General features: G+C 35.0%; 1 protein-coding gene and 1 pseudogene across 1 annotated transcript; both read right to left on the bottom strand.

Moving 5' to 3' along the window:
* Nucleotides 1-3,432: 3,432 nt before the first annotated feature.
* LOC125392725 (olfactory receptor 5K3-like) lies at nucleotides 3,433-4,345 on the bottom strand (annotated as a pseudogene).
* Nucleotides 4,346-12,548: 8,203 nt separating this feature from the next.
* On the bottom strand, nucleotides 12,549-13,588 carry LOC125392905 (olfactory receptor 5K3-like). Its single transcript, XM_048422885.3, has one exon. The coding sequence runs from the start codon at nucleotides 13,586-13,588 to the stop codon at nucleotides 12,662-12,664; it is 927 nt and encodes a 308-aa protein (XP_048278842.3). The 3' UTR covers nucleotides 12,549-12,661.
* Nucleotides 13,589-20,708: the final 7,120 nt, after the last annotated feature.

Raw genomic sequence — 20,708 nt, 5'->3', positions numbered from 1 at the left:
AGAGGTTTTGCTTTTGTTTCCACAGGAAATGAGAGGCTAAAGATTCATTCTGAGTTAAGAAAAATCAGGTTTGATCAAGAAAGACCACCTGAGAAATCTCCTGTAGGAACAGAAGGCCCAGATGTCTGAGTGCTACATCCAGAACAGATTTAAGACTGCTGCCTGAGATGATGAAGATTCACAGGATACTCCAGTCAAGACTTGATCATAATTCTAAATTTTCTCTCGGTGTCTCCATAAGATTATCAGCACCCCCAATGAGCAGAAAGTATCCTCAAAAACTATGCCCATATTCCCAAAAAATGGACTATGGATATTTTCCTTTGTTTAGAATGTTTGTTACAAGTTGTTATGGATAATGGTCAGGATAAAAGCTAAACAAAAGATATTAGATTCAGAGTTATTTTTATTTAAAAAAAGAGGGGAGAGTGTAGTGGGAAAATTTTCTGTATTCCATCAATTATATTTTAAATAAATCCTGATTGGCCAATAGCCAGGCAGGAAGTTTAGGAAGGACAACCAGGCAGGAAGTAGAGGTGGGTCAACAAGAACAGAAGAATTCTGGATAGAAGGAAGTTCATTCCACATTCCTGGCCCAACCACATAAGAAGCAAGATGTAATTGCCCCGCTGAATAAGTTATCGAGTCACATGGCTAATACAGATAAGAATAATAGGCTAATATGAGTTATAAGAGATAAGAAGCCTGAGCTAATGGGTAAATCAGTTTATGACTAATGTAGACCTCTGTGTGATTTTTTTTGTGGACTTGATGATTGCAGGAACCAGGCAGGATAGAAAACCTCAGACAAAATGGAACCTTCATCCAGCAATTGAAAGAAAAAGAGGCAGAGACCAGCATCGGAGCACTGGACTGAGCTCCCAAAATCCAGTTGAAGAGCTGTAGGAATGAGAATATGAGCAAAGAGTTCAAGACCATGATGGGTTCCCCCACTGAAACAGTATACCTGAGCTAATGGTAGCTCACAAATTCCAGCCAGACTGGGAAGGAACAAACATAGGACCAAATGGTTGACATTTGCATGACTAAGGCAGACTGAGGAGCAACTGGCAGTGGCACCAGACTTATTCCTATTGCATGTACTAACTTTTTGGGGAACTTACTCTCTTTGGAGGAGTATCTTGTTCTGTCTAGATATAGTAGGGAGGGCCCTGGACCAACTCCAAAGCAATGTGTCTTACCCTCTCTGAAGATTGAATGAGGGTGGGGTGGGAGGGTATGTGGGAGAATGGGAGGAGGAGAGGGAGAAGAAATTTCAATTGTTATGTATAATGAAAAAGAGACAGTTTGTTTCCTTTTAAAAAATAAAGAAAAACTAAGAAAAAAAGAAATGGTTTTCAAAAAATAAAAGAACTAAAAATATCGTAGTAATTCTATAGCTATAGACAAATGGACACTTTGACCTCACCTTCCAGCCTCTATTTCCTGTACCCAACAGGATTATCAAATTCTTTAGATTCAACCTACAGTGCAGCTGGTAACAAATTTTAGGCCAAGCCATGAAGAAATATTAGCTAAACTTTAGTCAGAATCCTAATAATATTCTAGCACCAAGGGCACACCTGACCCAAGATGTAATTGAAAGCATTTATTGAGCATCTTAGAATATTTACCAGGACCCACTAGCTGGGATTTCTTGACTTATATGGTTTTATTTTTCTATCTATTGCTTGGGACTGGGATGAGATTCCAAACAACTGGTCAACTTATATAGGTATCTACATCCTAGGACATTCAAGGGACTTCATTTTTCCTTGATTTACAAATGAAAATTTGGAGAAATAAACAAAATATGACTATGAGCTTTCTTTCCAGTATATATGAAATTCAATATACATAAAATTCACTGAGTATCCAATACTGTAAAGAGTGAATTTAGGAGTAGGCTGTCACCATCACCATACAGAAGGAAAAAAACATACAGGGCTAGAAGAGACTTCCTGGACAGCTACTGTTCTGGCCAAGGGCTTTGTAAATTACCTAAGAGTTAAGATTTTATAAACTGAATAATAGTGTTAATTGTTGGCTGTGCATATGCCCACGATCTGCTTGGTTAGAAGTGACCATGTTGGTGTCTGAGAGCCATGTTGCCACTGTGACAACATGTGATCATGGTGGCTTGTTTTGCCACTAGAGCTATGATAATGTCCAACCCTTGATGTAGCTGAAGGTCATGTCTGCATCCACTACTGTACCATATACAGGGTCTGTATCAATGTCCATGGCTCCTGTTACCATTGAAGGCTGTATGGGTTCTCAGGGTTGCGGCCTCCACCTGGGACCATGCTACTTGCACTCATTTCCATTAACATAGATTCTACTCTAAATTCTGTTTCATTGCAAATATATTCTCCTTTCTTCTTTAAGGTACATTTTAATTCTGATGTTATTCAGTAACCAACAATTAGAGGTAATAAAACCCCCACTTGTTGAAATACAAGCACATGGGGAAAGGGCAATACTGACTTGCATCACAGGTGTACTATGCTTGCTGGTATGAGCTTGAATAAACTATTCAATATTTCCAAGTATGTGTTTTTTTATTCAAAAATAACTCAAAAAATTTCTAATTTCTTAATCTTTAATTTATATGAAAAGTCTCATATAGTTCCCGGCAAATATGATACGTACAATAAATTAACTTTGTTTTACATTAGCAAAATTGATGACTAAATACTGCTGTTTAAATCAAACCACTAAATTTTTACCTTAAGAATTTCTTGAACATGTCATCACTATCTTGAATTAAAGCTATAAACATACCAATATTTCATTCCAGTTCTTTGTTTTCTTAATCACAAGAATAAAAACAATCAGTCATCACTGCAAAAAATTTTTGTCATTGGTTATATTTAATATATGGAAAACCACATTGATAAACAAATACAGAATTACATGAAAAATAAAGTCCTTAGGAATTTCATCAAAAATAGCATCATTTTAAACAATATGTTACCAAATCTCCAGAGTACAAATAATCTATTGAATAGAGAGTAAATTTGTGCATGCCAAATGTGAAATGCTCTTAATGAGAGACCAAACACTCCCCATGAATTAATGTTCATGCATAGTATCTTAAATGACTAAAATAATATTCCTGAGAATAGTGCTGATTATACTTTGGGATCAAGATTCTTACATATACTGAATTTGCTTTTTTTAATTTGTTGGATATGTAAAATTAATGTATTCATGAATAATACTTGTAGTTTCTATTGGTCCAAGTTCCTTGGCTGTAAGTGTATTTACCATAATATTTCTTTTAAAATAACTTGATTCAAACAGTCTAATATATTCACAAGTTTTGTTTACGCATTTCTATTTTAGTTATACTTGCAATTTTGGAGAATTAGAGAATATAGTGGAAAAATAGTACAGGGGAGAAGGTACTTGTTTCACAACACTACAAAATTATCTATTCTTCATGGTTCCTTTAACAACATTTATTACTTCATTGTTTCTGAGACTATAAATAAATGGTTTTAATAAAAGATTTACTACCATATAAAAGACAGCAACAAGTATGTCTTCATCTCCTTCATTTACTGAACTTGGTTTAATATACATTTAGAGAAGAAAACCACAGAATATTGACATAGACTGAAAGTAGGAAGCACAAGTAGATAAGGCTTTGCTTCTTCCCTCTTTGAACTTCATTGTGAATATTAAAAAGGATATAGAAATAAGATATCAGGACTACAGTAATGGTAAAGGTTTAAATTGAACCAGAAAAGATGTTAATCATCAATTCATTGATATAAGGGTCAACACATATGAAACTATATAGTGGAAATGCACCACAAAGAAAAGTGCTTCATTATGTGAGACTTACAGAATGTTAACTGAGCAAGAACCCTATGTAAATCATGGGATACAGGTTTCCTGTTATGTGGTACTTGAAGGCAGAACTTCTTGGACATCAAGTTGTGATACTGCGGTAGGTTGCGTATGGCCACATAGCAGTCACAGGCCATTGCTGCCAGGAGAAAGCAGTCTGTAGTTTCTACAAGACAGAGAAACTAGAACTGTTCATGCATTCATAGAGAGAAATCATTCTGTCTGCAGAAAAAATGTTCTCTAGCATCTTGGGAGTAATAGCACCAGAGTAGCAGGCACCTAGGAGATCCAATTTGTCCAGAAAGATGTACATGGGTGTGTAAAGCCAGTGATTCATGTAGGTAAAAGCCAGCAGACATAGTTTCCCTACAGTAGTGACCAGACAGATGGCAGACAACATCCTGAATATAAAGGTCTTTAGATCTGTATGGTCTGAGAATCCTACCTTAATGAATTCTGTTGTCAAGGAGTAGCTGTCCTCAGTCATCTTCAGAATGACTGAATGTTTATATGTGAGAAAGTCATAAAATTGCAACTGTGAACTGATCATTTTCCACTAATCATCACCATTATAAGCATCATCATTTTTACTATTAAAATAATAATCATTATTACTATTTTGCGAAGCACAATCATTTCTTCTGTAAACATCAATGACTGTCTTTGGAATGTATTTTTTTGTAATTTGGGGGTTCCTTTCATTCTTAAAGAGACAGAAACTTTGATATTCTCATAAATATTTTATTTATCCCAGGAAGTACTAAAAATGAGAAAGGATTATCTATTTGCTTGAGCATAAATATATCAGGCAAAGTTAGCTTTGGGTCACTGTTCTCAATTAATTTCAGTGTGAATCTTCTGAGTGAATTATAATAATTATCTTGCAATCTGAGAAATCTTTTATTGTATGTTGTTTTAATAAAGGAAAGTTTTAAAAATGATTGTAGAAGCCTGAGATTCAGCTCTGTTGATAAAATGAGTGCTTATCTTGCATAAAACCTTGGATTTCACCCTCTATGCCTCACAAACAAGTCATGATGAGGAATATTTGTCATTGCAGCACTCATGTGCTGAAAGTGGTGAATCAGAAACTTAAAATCGTCCTTAGCCTGGTAGTGAATGCAGGCTAGCCTGGAATGAATGAAACTTTGTATGTGTCAAAATAAGTAATAAAAAAATATGCAGTCGTCAGTAATAAATCAGTGTTAAATTAACATATATTAGAGATGGCATCAGAAATATCACAAGGGACTCAGGGCTATGTAGCAATTCATCTACAAGACAGCCACCATAGAATGAAGAAATAGGTATGTTTAGATTATCATTCTTGTTTCCTTTAAATAACTCTGCCTGTGGAATTACTGCCATTGAGTTTTTTTTAAGCTGTCTAAATCATTTTTGTCTTCCTCTGTTTTTTTTTTTTTATTTTTTGGTAAAGGACATTTTTCAAACAAAGGTACTCACTAAAAGTGTAATTTAGTTTTAGTTTTCCAGACGTAACTGATCTCATTTTCTGTATTATGTCACATATCATCCCACTGTGACAAAATTCACCAAATCTGGTGACTCATTTTTACTGCTCTAATTTTGTAATATATTACAAAATTTCAGATATCTGTATATCTGAAAGTTTTCCTGAGTATATTACATACATCCTGGGGCTTAGTTGTTACAGGTCTTTTTGAAAGCACATAAATTAGGAAGTGAGAGAAAAGTAGAGCTAATTCCAATCCTAGATCCATAGCCTGTGATTAGAGAACTTGTTTATGTTTCCTTGACATGATATTGAGTGAATTCTACTCTGAACATACAATCATTATCTTAAGAATAGTCTATAAGAAAAGTTTCCAAATTGACCTCATAAGAAACAGGCATCTTCCTTTATATTTCTTTCTTGCTCCTCAGATAATTAATGTAATTTTCTAGCACGTAAGCTAACAAAATAAACTTACTACTAAAATTAAGATTTTAGTATTTAGAAAAGCATAAATTCTAGAGAATTTAAGACAGTAAACTTTATTTTTTTTTAAATTCTGTTAGTTGTGATTAATGTTGCTGTAGAGCATATTGACTAATCATATTAACTTGATGATCAAAATGGGTTTGTTTTTCCATATTCAAAGTATACAGATGGAGTCAGTAGAAATTTTATTCTTGTAATAACTGAAGGAAATCTGTATAGTTAAGTGAAACAGAAATAATTTTTAAAGTATGTACCTATGTTTTTATAAAATAATTTGTGATCTTTCCTGTATGGGCTGAAGTTTTTCTACTGAAAAGTTACATTAATTACTGTTCTATGACTCATACTTTTTTCAGATTCTATTAGGGTATGAGAAGAGTTAAAAATATTTTGAAAGAGTTAAAATATATAACATGAAAATAATAAAATTTCAGATAAGTAAATCTGTTTTTAATTAAAAAACAGTAAAAGTGTTATAACACCTTTCTTACTTTGAGTTTACAAAGGAATTTTTCATAGTGATGCAATTATTTTATGATGGAGAACTCAGAGTTTCTAAATATATAAGTATCTTTTTGTATCTCAGAGTGTGAATATCAGAGATAATCTATGATCAGTGTTACTTGTGTACACTCCACAGTGTATATAATATAATCCAAGAAATCACAAATTAATTTCCTTGTGCTGGAGACCTTTCCATTGAGATATTAACCCAGTAAAACCACTTGATTGTTACTCACCAATATCCTGTGAGTTAGTGGTGTTAAAGCAAATGACTTTTGGCCAAATTTGTTCAAAAATAATCTTGCAGACTTGTAATTTACTGACCTAATTTTCACAATTCATTCCACAAATGTGTGCATAAAATATGAAACAGTATGTGTAATGTAAAAATGGACTTCATTGGAGAAAACTGATTTTTTTTTCAGCACAGCAGGTGTTAATTGCAAATAGATTCTTGTTTAGGAGCTTTATGTTCACTTCCCATTCTCAGTTTAGGCAGATTTTTCTAGTTTTAACTTGGGCAAATCCAGCACATGCAGTTATACTCTCTGTGAGTTCACATGTGCATTCATTGATCCTGATGTGTCTGGAAGATGCTGTTTTTACAGAGTCATCTACTCTCTGAACTTATACTTATTTACATTTCTTAAACAGGCAGAAAAAAGGGAAGGAAGAATAGTTGATTATTTGTTTTCCCATTTCCTCTTTCTTAGCACAGATTTCTTTTCTTTGTTATTCCTCCAAGTCTGTCTTTCACTTAACTTTAAGTATACCTAGAGTTTCCTGGCTCATTTCATACCTAGTTATTCAACCATATTACCACTTCATACAGTTCATGCTGCCCAGACCTCAGATGAAAGCACATCTGGATTAAATAGAGTGGCTCTAATTGACCATGTTCCTCTCACATTTGGGGGGAAATAATGCAATCTGTCATTTACCAAGTAAGTAACACACTACACCATACACTGAACCTCCCTGACTTTCAAAACATAATAAAAGTATTGGGTGATGTAGCATGTTAGTATTAACTTAGGCATGAGAATCTGTCATTTATCAAGTAAGTAACACTGCATCACACACTAAACACCCTGGATTTCAAACAAGAATGGAAGGATTGGATGATGTGTCATACTATTTTTGCTCTAGACATGAGAATTTCTATCTAAATCTGATACTAGCATAAACAGTAAGTGGGTGTAAATTTATGGACAGAAGATATAATTCTAGTATCTACTGTTCATTGTGCATATTAGTTTATCAAAAGAAAGTTATTTTACTATAAAATAATCATTTTTGACTATTCTTGGTATTAGGATCCTGTTTACATATCCATTCTCTTGGCCTGTGTCTTCTTATAGGTGAATTGAGACCACTGATATTAAGTGATATTAATGAGTGGTTGTTAGCTCCAGTTATCTTTCAGTAGTAGTGTTTATGTGTTTACCTTCTTTGTGTTATGCTGGTGGGGTGTTATCAGATGCCTGTGTTATTGTGGGTTCAGTTAGCTTCCTTGGGTTGTGGCTTTCCTTCTAGTACTTTCTGTAAGGCTGAGTTTGCGGATACACATTACTTAAATCTGTTTTTGTCATTGAATATCTTGTTTTCTCTATCAATGGTGAATGAAAGCTTTGCTGGGTACAGTAGTCTGGACATGCATCCGTGGTCTCTTAGTGTCTGCAGCACATTTATCCAAGACATTCTGGGTTTCATGGTTTCCATTGAGAAGTGAGGTATAACTCTGATAGGTTTACCTTTATATGTTACTTGACCCTTTTCCTTTGCAGCTCTTAATATTCTTTCTTTATTCTGCATGTTTTGTGTTTTGATTACTGTATGGTGAGGGGATTTTTTTGATACAGTCTATTTGGTGTTCTGTAAGTTTGGGATTCAGGGTGGGGTGGTACAAAGAAGCACCTGTTGCAGGGACACTCCCACTGGCTCCCAACCTCTCAGTCCCAAAGCAGGCTGAGTTGGGGGATTCAAGGACATTGCAGATGAAAAGGAGTGCTTGGTTGCAGGCTGGAATGTGCTAAAGAAAGCTAGCATCTGGGAAACACCCTGCTGGATGGCCAGAAAAGCTTGGGGGGTTGGAGGGAGCCTGTACTCAGTTCTCTGGGACCATCAGGCAGCATACCCACTCACTCACCTGTCTGGATCCTCTCAACACAGGAGCAGGGACTTTTGCTGGGCTTCACGGACCTCTCAGACAAAAAGGCAGGCTTGGGATGTAGCATGGGGTAGGACAAGGAAGCCCCAGTGGCAGGGACACTCCTGCTGGCTCCCCAACCTCTCAGTCCCAAAGCAGGCTGAGTTGGGGGATTCAAGGACCTTGCAGATAAAAAGAGGTGCTTGGGGGAAGGCTGGAATGTGCTAATGAAGGCCAGTAGCTGGTAACAACCTGCTGTCTGGATCTGCTCAGCAAGGAGCAGGGCCTCTTGCCTGGCTCCCAGGAGCACTTCTTAAATTGTTAAGTACTTAAAAAACTCTAGTTGCCTCATTAGTAGGGGCAACATGGTAACCTGTTTGCCTGCCCAGTCTAAAACTTAAACTGCATTATTATTATGGTAAATACGGTAGTTCCTGTTAGCTTTGCATGATCCAACATGGCAGAGCTGCTTATGTGTCTGAGCCATGCACACTGACCAACTTCCAGGCACACAGCTGGTCCAAGTTGCCATCAAGCAAGCCAAAGCAATCTGTTCACAAATCCCATCCACATGCTCCATCCCCCAAAAGGGTCAGAGGTTGTGCTGGTGGCACAGTCCAGAAAGCTGGTATTTTAAAACTGCCAGTTTTTTCCTGCTGTGGCCTCTGTGTCAGGAAAATCTCTCTGCAGCATGCCACCAGCAAACAGCAAACACCTGTGCTAACCTATATATTTGTGTCTAGGATTCCTTTTCAAGCCCTTTGGGGTTTTACATGGAGTTCGTTGACCATGTTGAAGCACCAATTTCTACAAGAGGAGGGTCCCTTTATTGTCCTGGCAGCTCAGCTAGCTTACACCCAAAATAACTACACAGAAACTGTATTCATTAAAACACTGCTTGGCCCATTAGCTCTAGTTTCTTATTGGCTAATTCTTACATCTTAATTTAACCCATTTCTATTAATCTTTGTATTACCACATGCCAGTGGCTTTATGGGAAAGATATAGCATGTCTGAGTCTGGCGGCTCCATGGTGGCTCTCCCTCTGACTCAGCTTTCTTCCTCCCAGAATTCCCAGTTCTTTCTTCTCTGCCTACCTAAGTTCTGCCCTATCAGGCCCAAAGCAGATTCTTTATTCATTAACCAATAAAAGCAACACATGAACAGAAGAACCTCCTACACCATCTTGCTTTTATTTATATTAGTTTTTCATTAAGCTAGCCTCTATTACAATCTCTCTATATATTTATTAAAGACCTTCAATAACAAAAATCTTATATATAAGTTAATGTGAGATTGGAAAAGATTCCACTTTTATTCTGGGACCTTCTGGGATTCGAACTTCATTCCCACCCTAAGGAAAGCTGGGGATCATTAATTTCCTTTTAAGTGAAATATTAGTTAATGGGAAAAACCCAAGCTACACCAAACTGCTGAAAAGATACTGACCACCTAACTTCCCCTATCGTTTGAGTAACAATGGATCAATTAGATAAGGCTCCAGTAAGGTCATATGTTAGCAAAGGGTGAGCAGATATCTGGAGGATGTCACCATAGGGGATGTTGCTATCTGTCTTAGAAACTAATAGCCTATCAGGAACTAACAGTTGAGCTTTACCTCACCTTTAGCCAACTGTGATATAGGAAAAGTAATTTTGTATTTTGGGACTATAATCCTGTGACTGCTTTGATATTTGTTTTTATAAACCCTTTACAAAAACAGATGGGTCCTTCACCCTTCATCTGCTGTGTCAGATATTGAGGCAGAGGACCCATGCTAGCCTGTACTTAATAAACAAAATGTTGTGGTTTTGTGGTAGTCTTCGTGGTGGTCCTAGGACTCAGACACAATACTAACACTATTATTGTACAAAATTATTGCTTAAGTTAAACAGTATAACTTGGGAGGATATAATTTTTTAATTATTCATGGGTAAAAATGCCCAATAGAATAGGATATTTAAATGGCATAGTAATAACATATTCACAATATACCCATCCATTCTATGTCAGATACCAGAGAAAAATACCAGCAGCAAACATGTAAAGACACACAAGTAGCTGAGGCTCTCAGGGCCTTGACTATTCAAGATTCACCTATCAGTCCCTTCCATGTTGGTGAGCTGATACCCTGAAGTCAATTACCACCTTCTGCTCCTCTGACATGGCCACCAGCATTGTATAAGTATAGATAGAAGAAGCGAGTTCAAGACTGAAATTGCCATGTAATTCTACAATACGGATATGTTTTTTTCTAACTCATTTTCTTTCCATGACAGTTCATCAGGTTTCAGATGTGAACAGAGGATTCTGTTAGGTATTATGTTGATGCCATTCATAATGAATTCTAGAAAGAATTTGTGTGCATTCTGCTAATGTCCTAAGACTGACTTAAAACTTAATAAATTAATTTGTTTTGTGGCAATTTCAAGGCAGCCTAATATTCAGGTTGTAAAATGACTACTTATCACTGCTCCAATTTAGCCCTAGAATGAGAAAACACTAATATAGGAAGAGTAAATTTTGAAGTATACATGAAGACTATGTTTTCACTTCCTTGCTGCCCAGATCCAAATAATCACATCAAAAATTTACTGCATTGATGGACTTGCTTATGATAAGATTATAAATACAGGCTTGTAACATGCTTGAAATATTAAGATCTGAAATTGAGAGAACTGCTAATAATATTAAAAGGACACTATCATTAGGGGTACTAATATTGAAGACTCAAATTCATTAGACGTTTTGAAAAAAAATGGAGACTAGCTATATGACAATACTTTAACAGTTCTTTAATTTATTCCTGATAATTTCAACATTATTTTAACAGAATTTCTTTATTGTGAACTAATTTTATTCAAATAATCTTAAGATTTTATAATTTTATTAAATTATTTTCTTTTCATTATACTACTTTTTTATTATGTGTGTGTTTAGAAAAGGTCATTTTCTTTTTTATTTTTATTAATTTATAAATAACACAAATCAAAATTTCCACTTCCTCCCATCTTCCCACTTTGTCCCTAATCCCCTACTCTCCCTTGTCCCTCCCACTTCAGTCCTAAGAGAGTGCAGGCTACCCTGCCCTGTGAGAAGTCCAAGGCTCTCCCCACTCCATCCAGGCTTAGGAAGGTATTTATCTAAAGAGAATAGGATTCCAAAAATCCAGCACATGCAATAGAGAGACAAATTCCGGAAGCACCATCACTGGCTTCTCAGTCTGCCTCATTGTAAGCTACATTCAGAAAGTCCAGTTTGATCCCATGATATTCAGTCCCAGTCCAGCTGGATTTGGTGAGATCCCAATATCTCAGGCACACTGTCACCAATCCCTCATGGTCCTGACTATACAATAAAGGATTGTATTATGTTTCAGAGGCACTACCTTCTCTGACATCAAACTCAGAGCTACAGTAATGAAAACAGCTTGGTATTGGAATAAAAACAGAGATGATGACCAATGGAATCGAATTGAAGAACTGAATATTAATTCACACACCTATGAACACCTGATTTTTGGCAAAGAAGCTAAAATTATACAATGGAAGAAACAAAGCATCTTTAACAAATGGTGATGGCATAACTGGATGTCAACCTGCAGAAGGATGAAAATAGATCCATATCAATCACCATGCACAAAACTCAAGTCCAAATGAATTAAACACCTCAATATAATAAGACCACACTGAACCTGATAGAAGAAAGAGTGGGAAGTTACCTGCAACATACAGGAACAGGAGAACCCCGGTATGTAGAACCCCAGTAGCACAGACAATAAGAGCAACTATGAATAAAGGGGACCTCCTGAAACTGAGAAGCCTCTATAAAGCAAGGGACACAGTCATTAAGACAAAAGACACCCTACTGAATGGAAGAATATCTTCACCAATCATACATCAGACAAAGGTCTGATCTCCAAAATGTATAAAGAACTCAAGAAACTAGATATTAAGATTTTAAATGATCCAATTTTAAAATGGGGTACTGAACTGAACAGAGAATTCTGAACAGAAGAATTTCAAATGACCAAAAGATACTTAGGGACATGTTCAACTTCCTTAGCTATCAGGGAAATGTAAATCAAAACAACTTTGAGATACCATCTTACACCTGTCAGAAAAGGTCATTTTCAACTTTAAATCAGTTTTCAAAGGATCTAGCTCTTATTTTCTAATGTTGCAGAATCATCTCTTCTTCATTGTTTTTTTCATCACATTTATTACTTCCTTATTTCTCAGACTGTAAATGAAAGGGTTTAATAAAGGAATTACTAAAGCATAGAAAATAGCAACAGGTATATCTTTATCTTCATCATTGGCTGAATGAGGTTGAGCATACATGTAGAGGAGAGAACCATAGAATATTGACACAGACAGAAAATGGGAAGCACAAGTAGATAAGGCTTTGCCTCTACTCTCATTAAATTTCATTGTGAATAAAGTAAAAAGGATACATAAATAAGATATCAGGACTATTGTAATAGTAAAAGTTAGAATTGAACCAGTAAAGATGTGCATCACCAGTTCATTGATATATGGGTCAACACATGAGAGTCTGTATAATGGAAAGACATCACAATAAAAGTGATTGATTATATGAGACTTACAGAAAGTTAACCTAAACAAGAACCCTATGTGGATGATTGAATGCAGGTTTCCTGCTATGTAGGCTCCTATGATCATCTGAAGGCAGAGCTTCTTGGACATCATAGTGTGGTATTGCAGAGGGTTACATATGGCTACATAGCGGTCATAGGCCATTGATGCCAGAAGAAAGCAGTCTACAGTTTCAGCAAGACAGAAAAAGTAAAACTGTGCCATGCATTCATAGAGAGACATCTTTCTGTCCAAAGAAAAGAAGTTCTCTAGAATCTTGGGAGTGAAGGCGCAGGAACAGAAGGCATCCATGAGAGCCAGGTTGCCCAGCAAGATATACATGGGTGTGTGAAGACGGCGTTCTATGTAGATCAAGACAACCAGCCCGAGATTTCCTACCATGGTGACCAGATAGATGACAAAGAACACCAGAAACAGGAGGGTCTTCAAGTTTGGGTGATCTGAGAATCCCACCAGGATGAATTTATCTGTCATCGAGTAGTTGTTTTCAGCCATCTCACATTTTTAATGCTCCTGTAATTACAAGGATATAAAATCATTATGATGAGAATATAATTCTTTTTATGTTTTCTTTGTATAAAATGGAAAATTTTTCATTGTGAATCTGTTTTTGTCTCTGGATTGCAGCTAACAATGCTTCGTAAGAGTATTTTCTCTCATACGGTGTTGGAATTTATAAATTTCAAATTTAACTCATAATTTACAGGGATATTTTATTATAAGAAAGAGACAGTTTTTTAACTATGAAAAATTTTCTTTGTGCTTATATGTAATTGTATCATAAAATTTAAGGAAAACAAAAAAAGTTAAGGAAAGCCTATTTGAATTACTGTTCTAATACAATTTTGATGCTAGGTTTGTTAATGATCACCAAATTAAATAAATATAGAATAAAGCTTTCTATATATATGCATATGTGTAATTCTTATTTAACCAAAAATTTTTAATGTATTCAACATGAAGAGAAAGTATTAAATTCACTTTTGTGAATTGCACAAAGATTACTAAGAACTAATCTGTAAATAGAATTATACAGAATTTAAAGAAATAGTGGTCTTTATTCTTTTCATTACCATTCATACACATTTTTGAAAACTTTGAATCCGTTTGTGTTATCATTCCTAGCGAGTTTTTTTTTTTCTTTTTAGTATTTAAAACCTCATGCAGCTTTGTAAATCTAGTTCGTATGGACGTACGAACGTCTTGTCTACCACTGGTCTTTGCTCCGAGTCCTTTATTTTCAGGAAAGAACTTTAAACTTTGATACAATCTCATTGTTGTTTATGCTTTCCTTGAAAACTCACTGAAGCCAACATGAAATTTCCATTTTTAATGCTCATGCCTTAGTCTATGAAGCAGCAGGGATTACTGATATAAACTGCAAAGCATACAGTTTTGCATTGCATCCATTTCTTGATTTATACACATACAAATCTAAGCCTCAAATAGGTACAACCAAGATTTTTGTCTCACAGTTACACAGTTACACATCCTCCTTTTGGATCTGTGAGAAAATATCTACAAAGCAAATCCTGAGCAACTATCTTTTTAAAAAGTTATCATAAAACATTTTAACTTGTGTTTTCTGAGTTTCTCTTTCCTTAGAAATTTATGCTTTTCGAAGTATGTTACAGCACATTAGAGCTGCTTTTGTGTAGATTCACGTTGCATATTTTAAACCTTACAATCAAAAAAGGTTATATTCTAGAATTTATGTTTAAGAAACAGTAAAAAATTATAAAATTATAAACAAAATATGAGAAAATACTTACACGTATACATGTTTTTAAGGGACTGAATGCCTTTTCTTCTGCAGTTCTTTTATTTTTATCTTTGTTCTAGCTGACTGATTTGTGCAAAGATTTAAGATTTAAGATATTCCTAACAAAAGTAATGTTTTGTAGTGGTGCCAGAAATTAGTAAGCCCATAACAACAACTCCCCAAATCCCAATTCTGTCACCTTGAAAGTCCACTACTTGCTGAAAAAGCCGGCCCCTTAGCATCCAGTGAAAAATGTTCAGCCCAGAATCCCTGTCAGCAGAAGGCTTCAGTTGTGTTTGACCCTACGGTACATGGCAGCCAGCAATGCTTAGCAATCAGAGAAACAGTTAAGGTTTTGCCTGTGATAGCAAGAGTAGGTGGTTTCCCTTTGCTTCCCTGGTGAGGACTAATTCTCACTCTTTATCTTCAATACAGGGTCTAGAGCTCAGAAGTCAGACATGATTATAGACTCTTGGCCCCAACACCTTTCCCCACCCCTCAGCCTTATACTGGAGCTACTTAAGAAATTCTTCTCCTTCCTAGCTGGGTCAATGAGCAGATTTGGAGGAGGATCTAATAGGAAGATTTGTGTAACTTTGCAATTGTGAGACAAAATGTCTTGGTTGTACTTATTTGAAGCTTGGCTTTGTATTTAAACTGGAAACAAAGAAGAAAAAACTTTGAAACTTATCTGTCATCAGAAAAATACAGCAAAATTAAAATATTATTAAAATTGACTTGAATTTTCTGATGTTCTGTTTCCTTAGAAAATTATGCTTTCTAGGGTGTACCATGTCATTTTAAAGCATACATTTTTATGTTTTACATAAAATGGATTACATTTTTATGTTTTAAAACTTTAAACATAAAAATACTTAAATTCTAGAACTTTGAATCAGAATTTAATTTTGCTATAGAATGCTACTAGCTCTCAATATTTAGTGATTAATTGGGACACATTGCCTGACAAATTTACTTATATAAATTTATAGCTAAAAATGGTTCTGTTTTCCAGGAAACAAAACATATAGAGCAGGTAATAGAAATTTATTTATTTAAGAATACTAACTATATGGCATGTATGATTAATTGAATATTATTTTTAACATATACCTGGATTATTTAAGTGTTTCATTGTTCATATTACATTTATATATGGACATTCTTCCTTACAGGCACAAAAGCAACTAGATTATAATATTGTACTTCAAATAAGCTCCACATATCATTGAATTTTGATATAGGCTATGTAGTCAAGAAAGGACTCAATATTTAGGAGAAATTAACTTTATTTACTAATTAGAAAAGCAAATATTTGTTGATTTTTTTTAAGGTTAAAAAGTTAGAGTAGTTCTCTTACCCGGATTTTTCTGAGAAGCGTTTTCTAAAAGTGTGTATTTGCCTTATAGTCAAGGTCTTAGAAGTTAAGAATGCCTATGTACTTTGATGTCACAAGAGTTGCTATGGAAGGAACTGAGATCACAGGATACTCACAGGTAATAATAGATATGTATTTTGTACTGGAAACTTAAAGCCTTTTGTCATATCCTAAGGGAGTTTCCCAGCATTGACGTCAGTATTTTTCTGTAGAGAATTTAAGTTGTAACAAATATAAACCATATGAAACTAATTACAACTGCCCAGTGAGAACATGGTCTTTACTAAAGAAGTGTTGAAGATTATCTTTCTAGGTTTAATGTAACTTACCTAACTCTTAAAATTCTCTTTAACATTTGTGTTTTCAATATAAAACAAATAGAAAATTGTCTGCATTGAATTTGATACTTCAGTGGGGGGTGTAAAATCATGAAAACATTTAACATTTGACAGAGTGATGGCTCAGCATCAAATATGCTGCTCAAACATGAGAATCTGAGTTCAAAACAGCAGAACACACTTTAAAAAGGTGGGTTGCCCTCAGTTGCTTGTAATCCTAGTATTTTGTTGATGCTTGGATACTGGAGGATTGCTAAAGCTTGCTGGCCATAACATACTTTGGAGTTCAGTAAAAGACGTTGTCTAAATCACATTAGGTTAGAGAGTTATAGATCAGGACACACAATATGTTCCTCTGTTCTCTGTGTGCATTTATGTGTTCACATACTCCTAAACATTTATGTATATGTACATAAAATACATCCATAATTTTGCACCTCTTTGACTCTAAGATGTTCAATACTATGAACAGAAAACTTTCCTGAGTATTTGAATGTTTTCCCATTTCTTTTGTGCAGTGATATTTAATTACCTTTAAACCAGAATTTTTACTTAGTGAGGTTTGACTTTCTTGTCTCTCAGTGCTGCAATTCTGAATTAAATAACTGTAAACTAGGACAAGTCTTTAATTATTTAAGGTCTCCAAGCTTGAAATAGAGCTAAATCCTAAAAACATTGCATTGTCTCAGTAACTAAAATAGTTACAGGATACTGGAAAAATATTGAGTAAAAAGGGCCCTGGGAACATACGTGTTGTGGGTAATAACTTCTTTGATAATAGAAATGGTTTTGAATCAGGAATTCACAATTCAGTCAGGAGGAAGAATGCATAAAACGCTATCTCCATTACAATTCAAGATGTGATGTACAAGGAGACAAACATATTATAGAGATATAGATGCAAGGATGGAGACAAAACATAGGTATAGAATCACCCTATGTGCTTTATAAAGACAAAGTTTTTTCATTCATAGAGAAGTGCTAAGGAAGCCAGGAATGATAAACATAAGCCTGCAGGGTTGTCTCCTTAATGGAGGAAATAAGATACCTGCTTTCCACCTAGAAAGTTGGGAGTTGATATTGTTAATGACCTGGTTACCCTTACTATGGTAGACCTCACTCAAAATTCCCCAGAATGAATATCCAAGACTCTCTCTCCCTAGCCTTTATTCTTTAACTCCCACTTAGTAGGGCCCAAACTTATCGGACATAGCCTGTTGACTTCTATGTTATCTTAAAAAGAGAACACAATCCTAAACCCTTAAATTAGAGAACCCTGTAGAACTAGCAAAGTACACATATAAATGGAATCAGAGTGCTTGGGCAGAAGGGTTTCTATAGGTGGAAGCTGCATTGTTCGTTTCCTGCTGCCCAGACTCAAAATAATTCCACAGAAACTTTATTAACTACAACATTGTTTGACCAATTAGCCCATGCATATTTCTAGCTAACTCTTACATCTTAAATAAAACCACTACTATTATTTTGCATTTTATCACAATGCTCATGGTTTACTCGCAAGGTTCCCAGGCATCTGTCTTTTGACTCCATCTGTTTTTTCTCTCTACATCTCTGTTCAGATTTTCTGCCTGATTTTACTCTGTTAAGCCACTGTCCACAACTAAAACATATTCACAGAATACAAAGGGGAAATCTCACATTACCTCCCCTTTTCTGTCTAAATAAGAATGATGGTTTTAACTTTAATATAGTAAAATTACATATAACAAAAGAGTTATAAGGCAAAAATTATACTTTATGTTTAGAAAAATATGATATATTTATGAGTCTAAAGTTTTATATCTAATCTATCTTTTATAATTGTAACTATCTTTCTTCAATTCCATCAGACACTCAAAGACTCCAGAAAGATATAATACTACATAAGTTAACAGGAAGGACATTGTAAGTAACTTCCAAAACTCTACAGTTAACAGAAGCATCTCATTTTTGAACAATCACCCAAAGTTCTTCTGTATCATGGCATCCATGTTCAGCATACAGGCACACAGTATATGGCAGACATTTTCATGAAGCAGGAAATTTGAAGATCTTTCATGCCTTGTTGTCTAAGTTCTCTGGAATTGTGATTTGTAGGGTGGTTTTCTTTGCTTTATGTTTAAAAACCACTTATGAATGAGTACATGTGATAATTATCTTTCTGGGTCTGGGTTACCTCACTCAAAATAATGTTTTCTAGCTCCATCTATTTTCCTGCAAAATTCAAGGTGTTATTTTTTTCCTGCTGTGTAGTACTCCATTGTGTAACTGCAAATTTTCCGTATTCATTCTTTGGTCAAGGGGCATTTATGTTGTTTGCAGATTCTGGCTATGACAAACAATACTGTTATGAACATAGCTCAGCACATTTCCTTGTTCAAGATTGAGTATCCTTTGGGTATATACCGAAAAGTGTTATTACTGGGTCTTGCAGAAGGTTGTTTCCTTATTTTCAGAGAAATCACCACACTGACATCCAAAGGGGCTGTACCAGCTTGTATTCTTGCCAGCAATGCAGAAGTGTTCTCTTTATCCCACAACCTCTCTAGCATAAGTTGTCATCAGTGTTTTTGATCTTGGCTATTCTTACAGGTGTAATCTATGATGGAATCTCAGAGTTGTTTTGATTTGCATTTCTCTGATGTTAAGGATGCTGAACATTTCAAGTGTCCTTCAGCCATTTTAGATTTCTCTGTTGAGAGTTCTCTGTTTAGGTCTGTACTCCAATTTTTAATTGGATTATATGTTCTTTTGGTGACCAATTTCTTGCATTTTTTGTATATTTTGGAGATCAGACCTCTGTCTGATGTGGGGTTAGTGAAGATATTTTCCCATTCTGTAGGCTACTGTTTTGTCTTGTTGACTGTGTCCTTTGCTGCACAGAAGCTTTTAAGTTTCAAGAGGTCACATTTATTAATTGTTTCTCTAAGAGTCTGTGCTTCTGGGGTTATATTTAGGAAGTCTCTCCTGTGCCAATGCATTCAAGTGTACTTCCCACTTTCTCTACTATAAGCTTCAGGATAGTTGGCTTTATGTTGAGGTCTTTGATCCATTTGGACCTGAGTTTTGAGCATGGAGATAAGATACGGATCTATCTTCATTCTTCTACATGTTGATATCAAGTTATGCCAGCACCATTTGTTAAATACGCTTTATTTTTTCCATTTAATATTTTTTGCTTCTTTGTCAAAGATCAGGTGTTTGAAGGTGTGTGGATTAATATCTGGGTCTTTGATTCAGTTCCATTGGTCTTCCTGTCTGTTTTTATGCTAATACCAGGCTGTTTTCAGTAATGTTCAACATCAAGATCCATATCAAAGCAAAATATTTATCTCTATATCATATCCCCTTTTAAATGTAAAAAAAATTATAAATAATATTCAGAAATGTGGGTGTAGCTCTCTCCAAACTGATTTCTGTTTTTTGTTGGACAAAGTATTTCTGTGGATTTCATAAAGACCTATCAGGGAGTCTTGTTCAATTAAACCACATGAGTTTTGAAGGAATCCACAGGTTTTTATCCTCTGTGGAAACAAAAGTAGAACCTCTTTTCCAAAACATATTTTTAGACCCAAATTTTGAAGTTAAGATACCTTTAAAGTATATATGTTCGTTTAGATTAGCAGTCCATATCATATAATGTCTCTCAGTACTTAACTCATTCACAGTCAAAAAATTAAAATAAAACAAAATAGTATACATAATCTAGACTCTCTGTGTATATTACATCTTTATGTGGTTTTTTCTTTGCTATTACTTTTTCTACAAGTTTAATATTTACTTTACTATCTTTATTTCTTTAACCTATGTCTGTCTATGTACTCTTTCATATTATTACATCCTGTACTCATTTAACTCTCTCTTTTAAGTCTATGTACATTTATCTAACACTGTGACACATTTAGAGGTCTTTTCCACCTGATTTTTTTTTCCAAGAAAATGAGTTTTTATTGTCTAGTCTACTGATTTTTGTTTCTTTTATTTATTATTGATTTTTATTGAGCTCTACATTTTTCTCTGCTCCCCTCCCTGTTTTTCCTCTCCCCTTCAACCCTCTCCCAAGGTCCCCATGCTTCTAATTTACTCAGGAGATCTTGCCTTTTTACTTATCATATAGATTGGATCTATGTATGTCTC

Source organism: Myodes glareolus, chromosome 2 (genome assembly GCF_982192425.1).
Source record: "Myodes glareolus chromosome 2, mMyoGla1.1, whole genome shotgun sequence".
NCBI lineage: Eukaryota > Metazoa > Chordata > Mammalia > Rodentia > Cricetidae > Myodes > Myodes glareolus.
The sequence above is the reverse complement of the archived record's forward strand: the minus strand, read 5'-3'. Positions and strand labels throughout refer to the sequence as shown.

Excerpts from the sequence above, each read along its gene's own strand:
- LOC125392905 (XM_048422885.3), bottom strand. The coding sequence starts at position 13,588 with ATGGCTGAAAACAACTACTCGATGACAGATAAATTCATCCTGGTGGGA.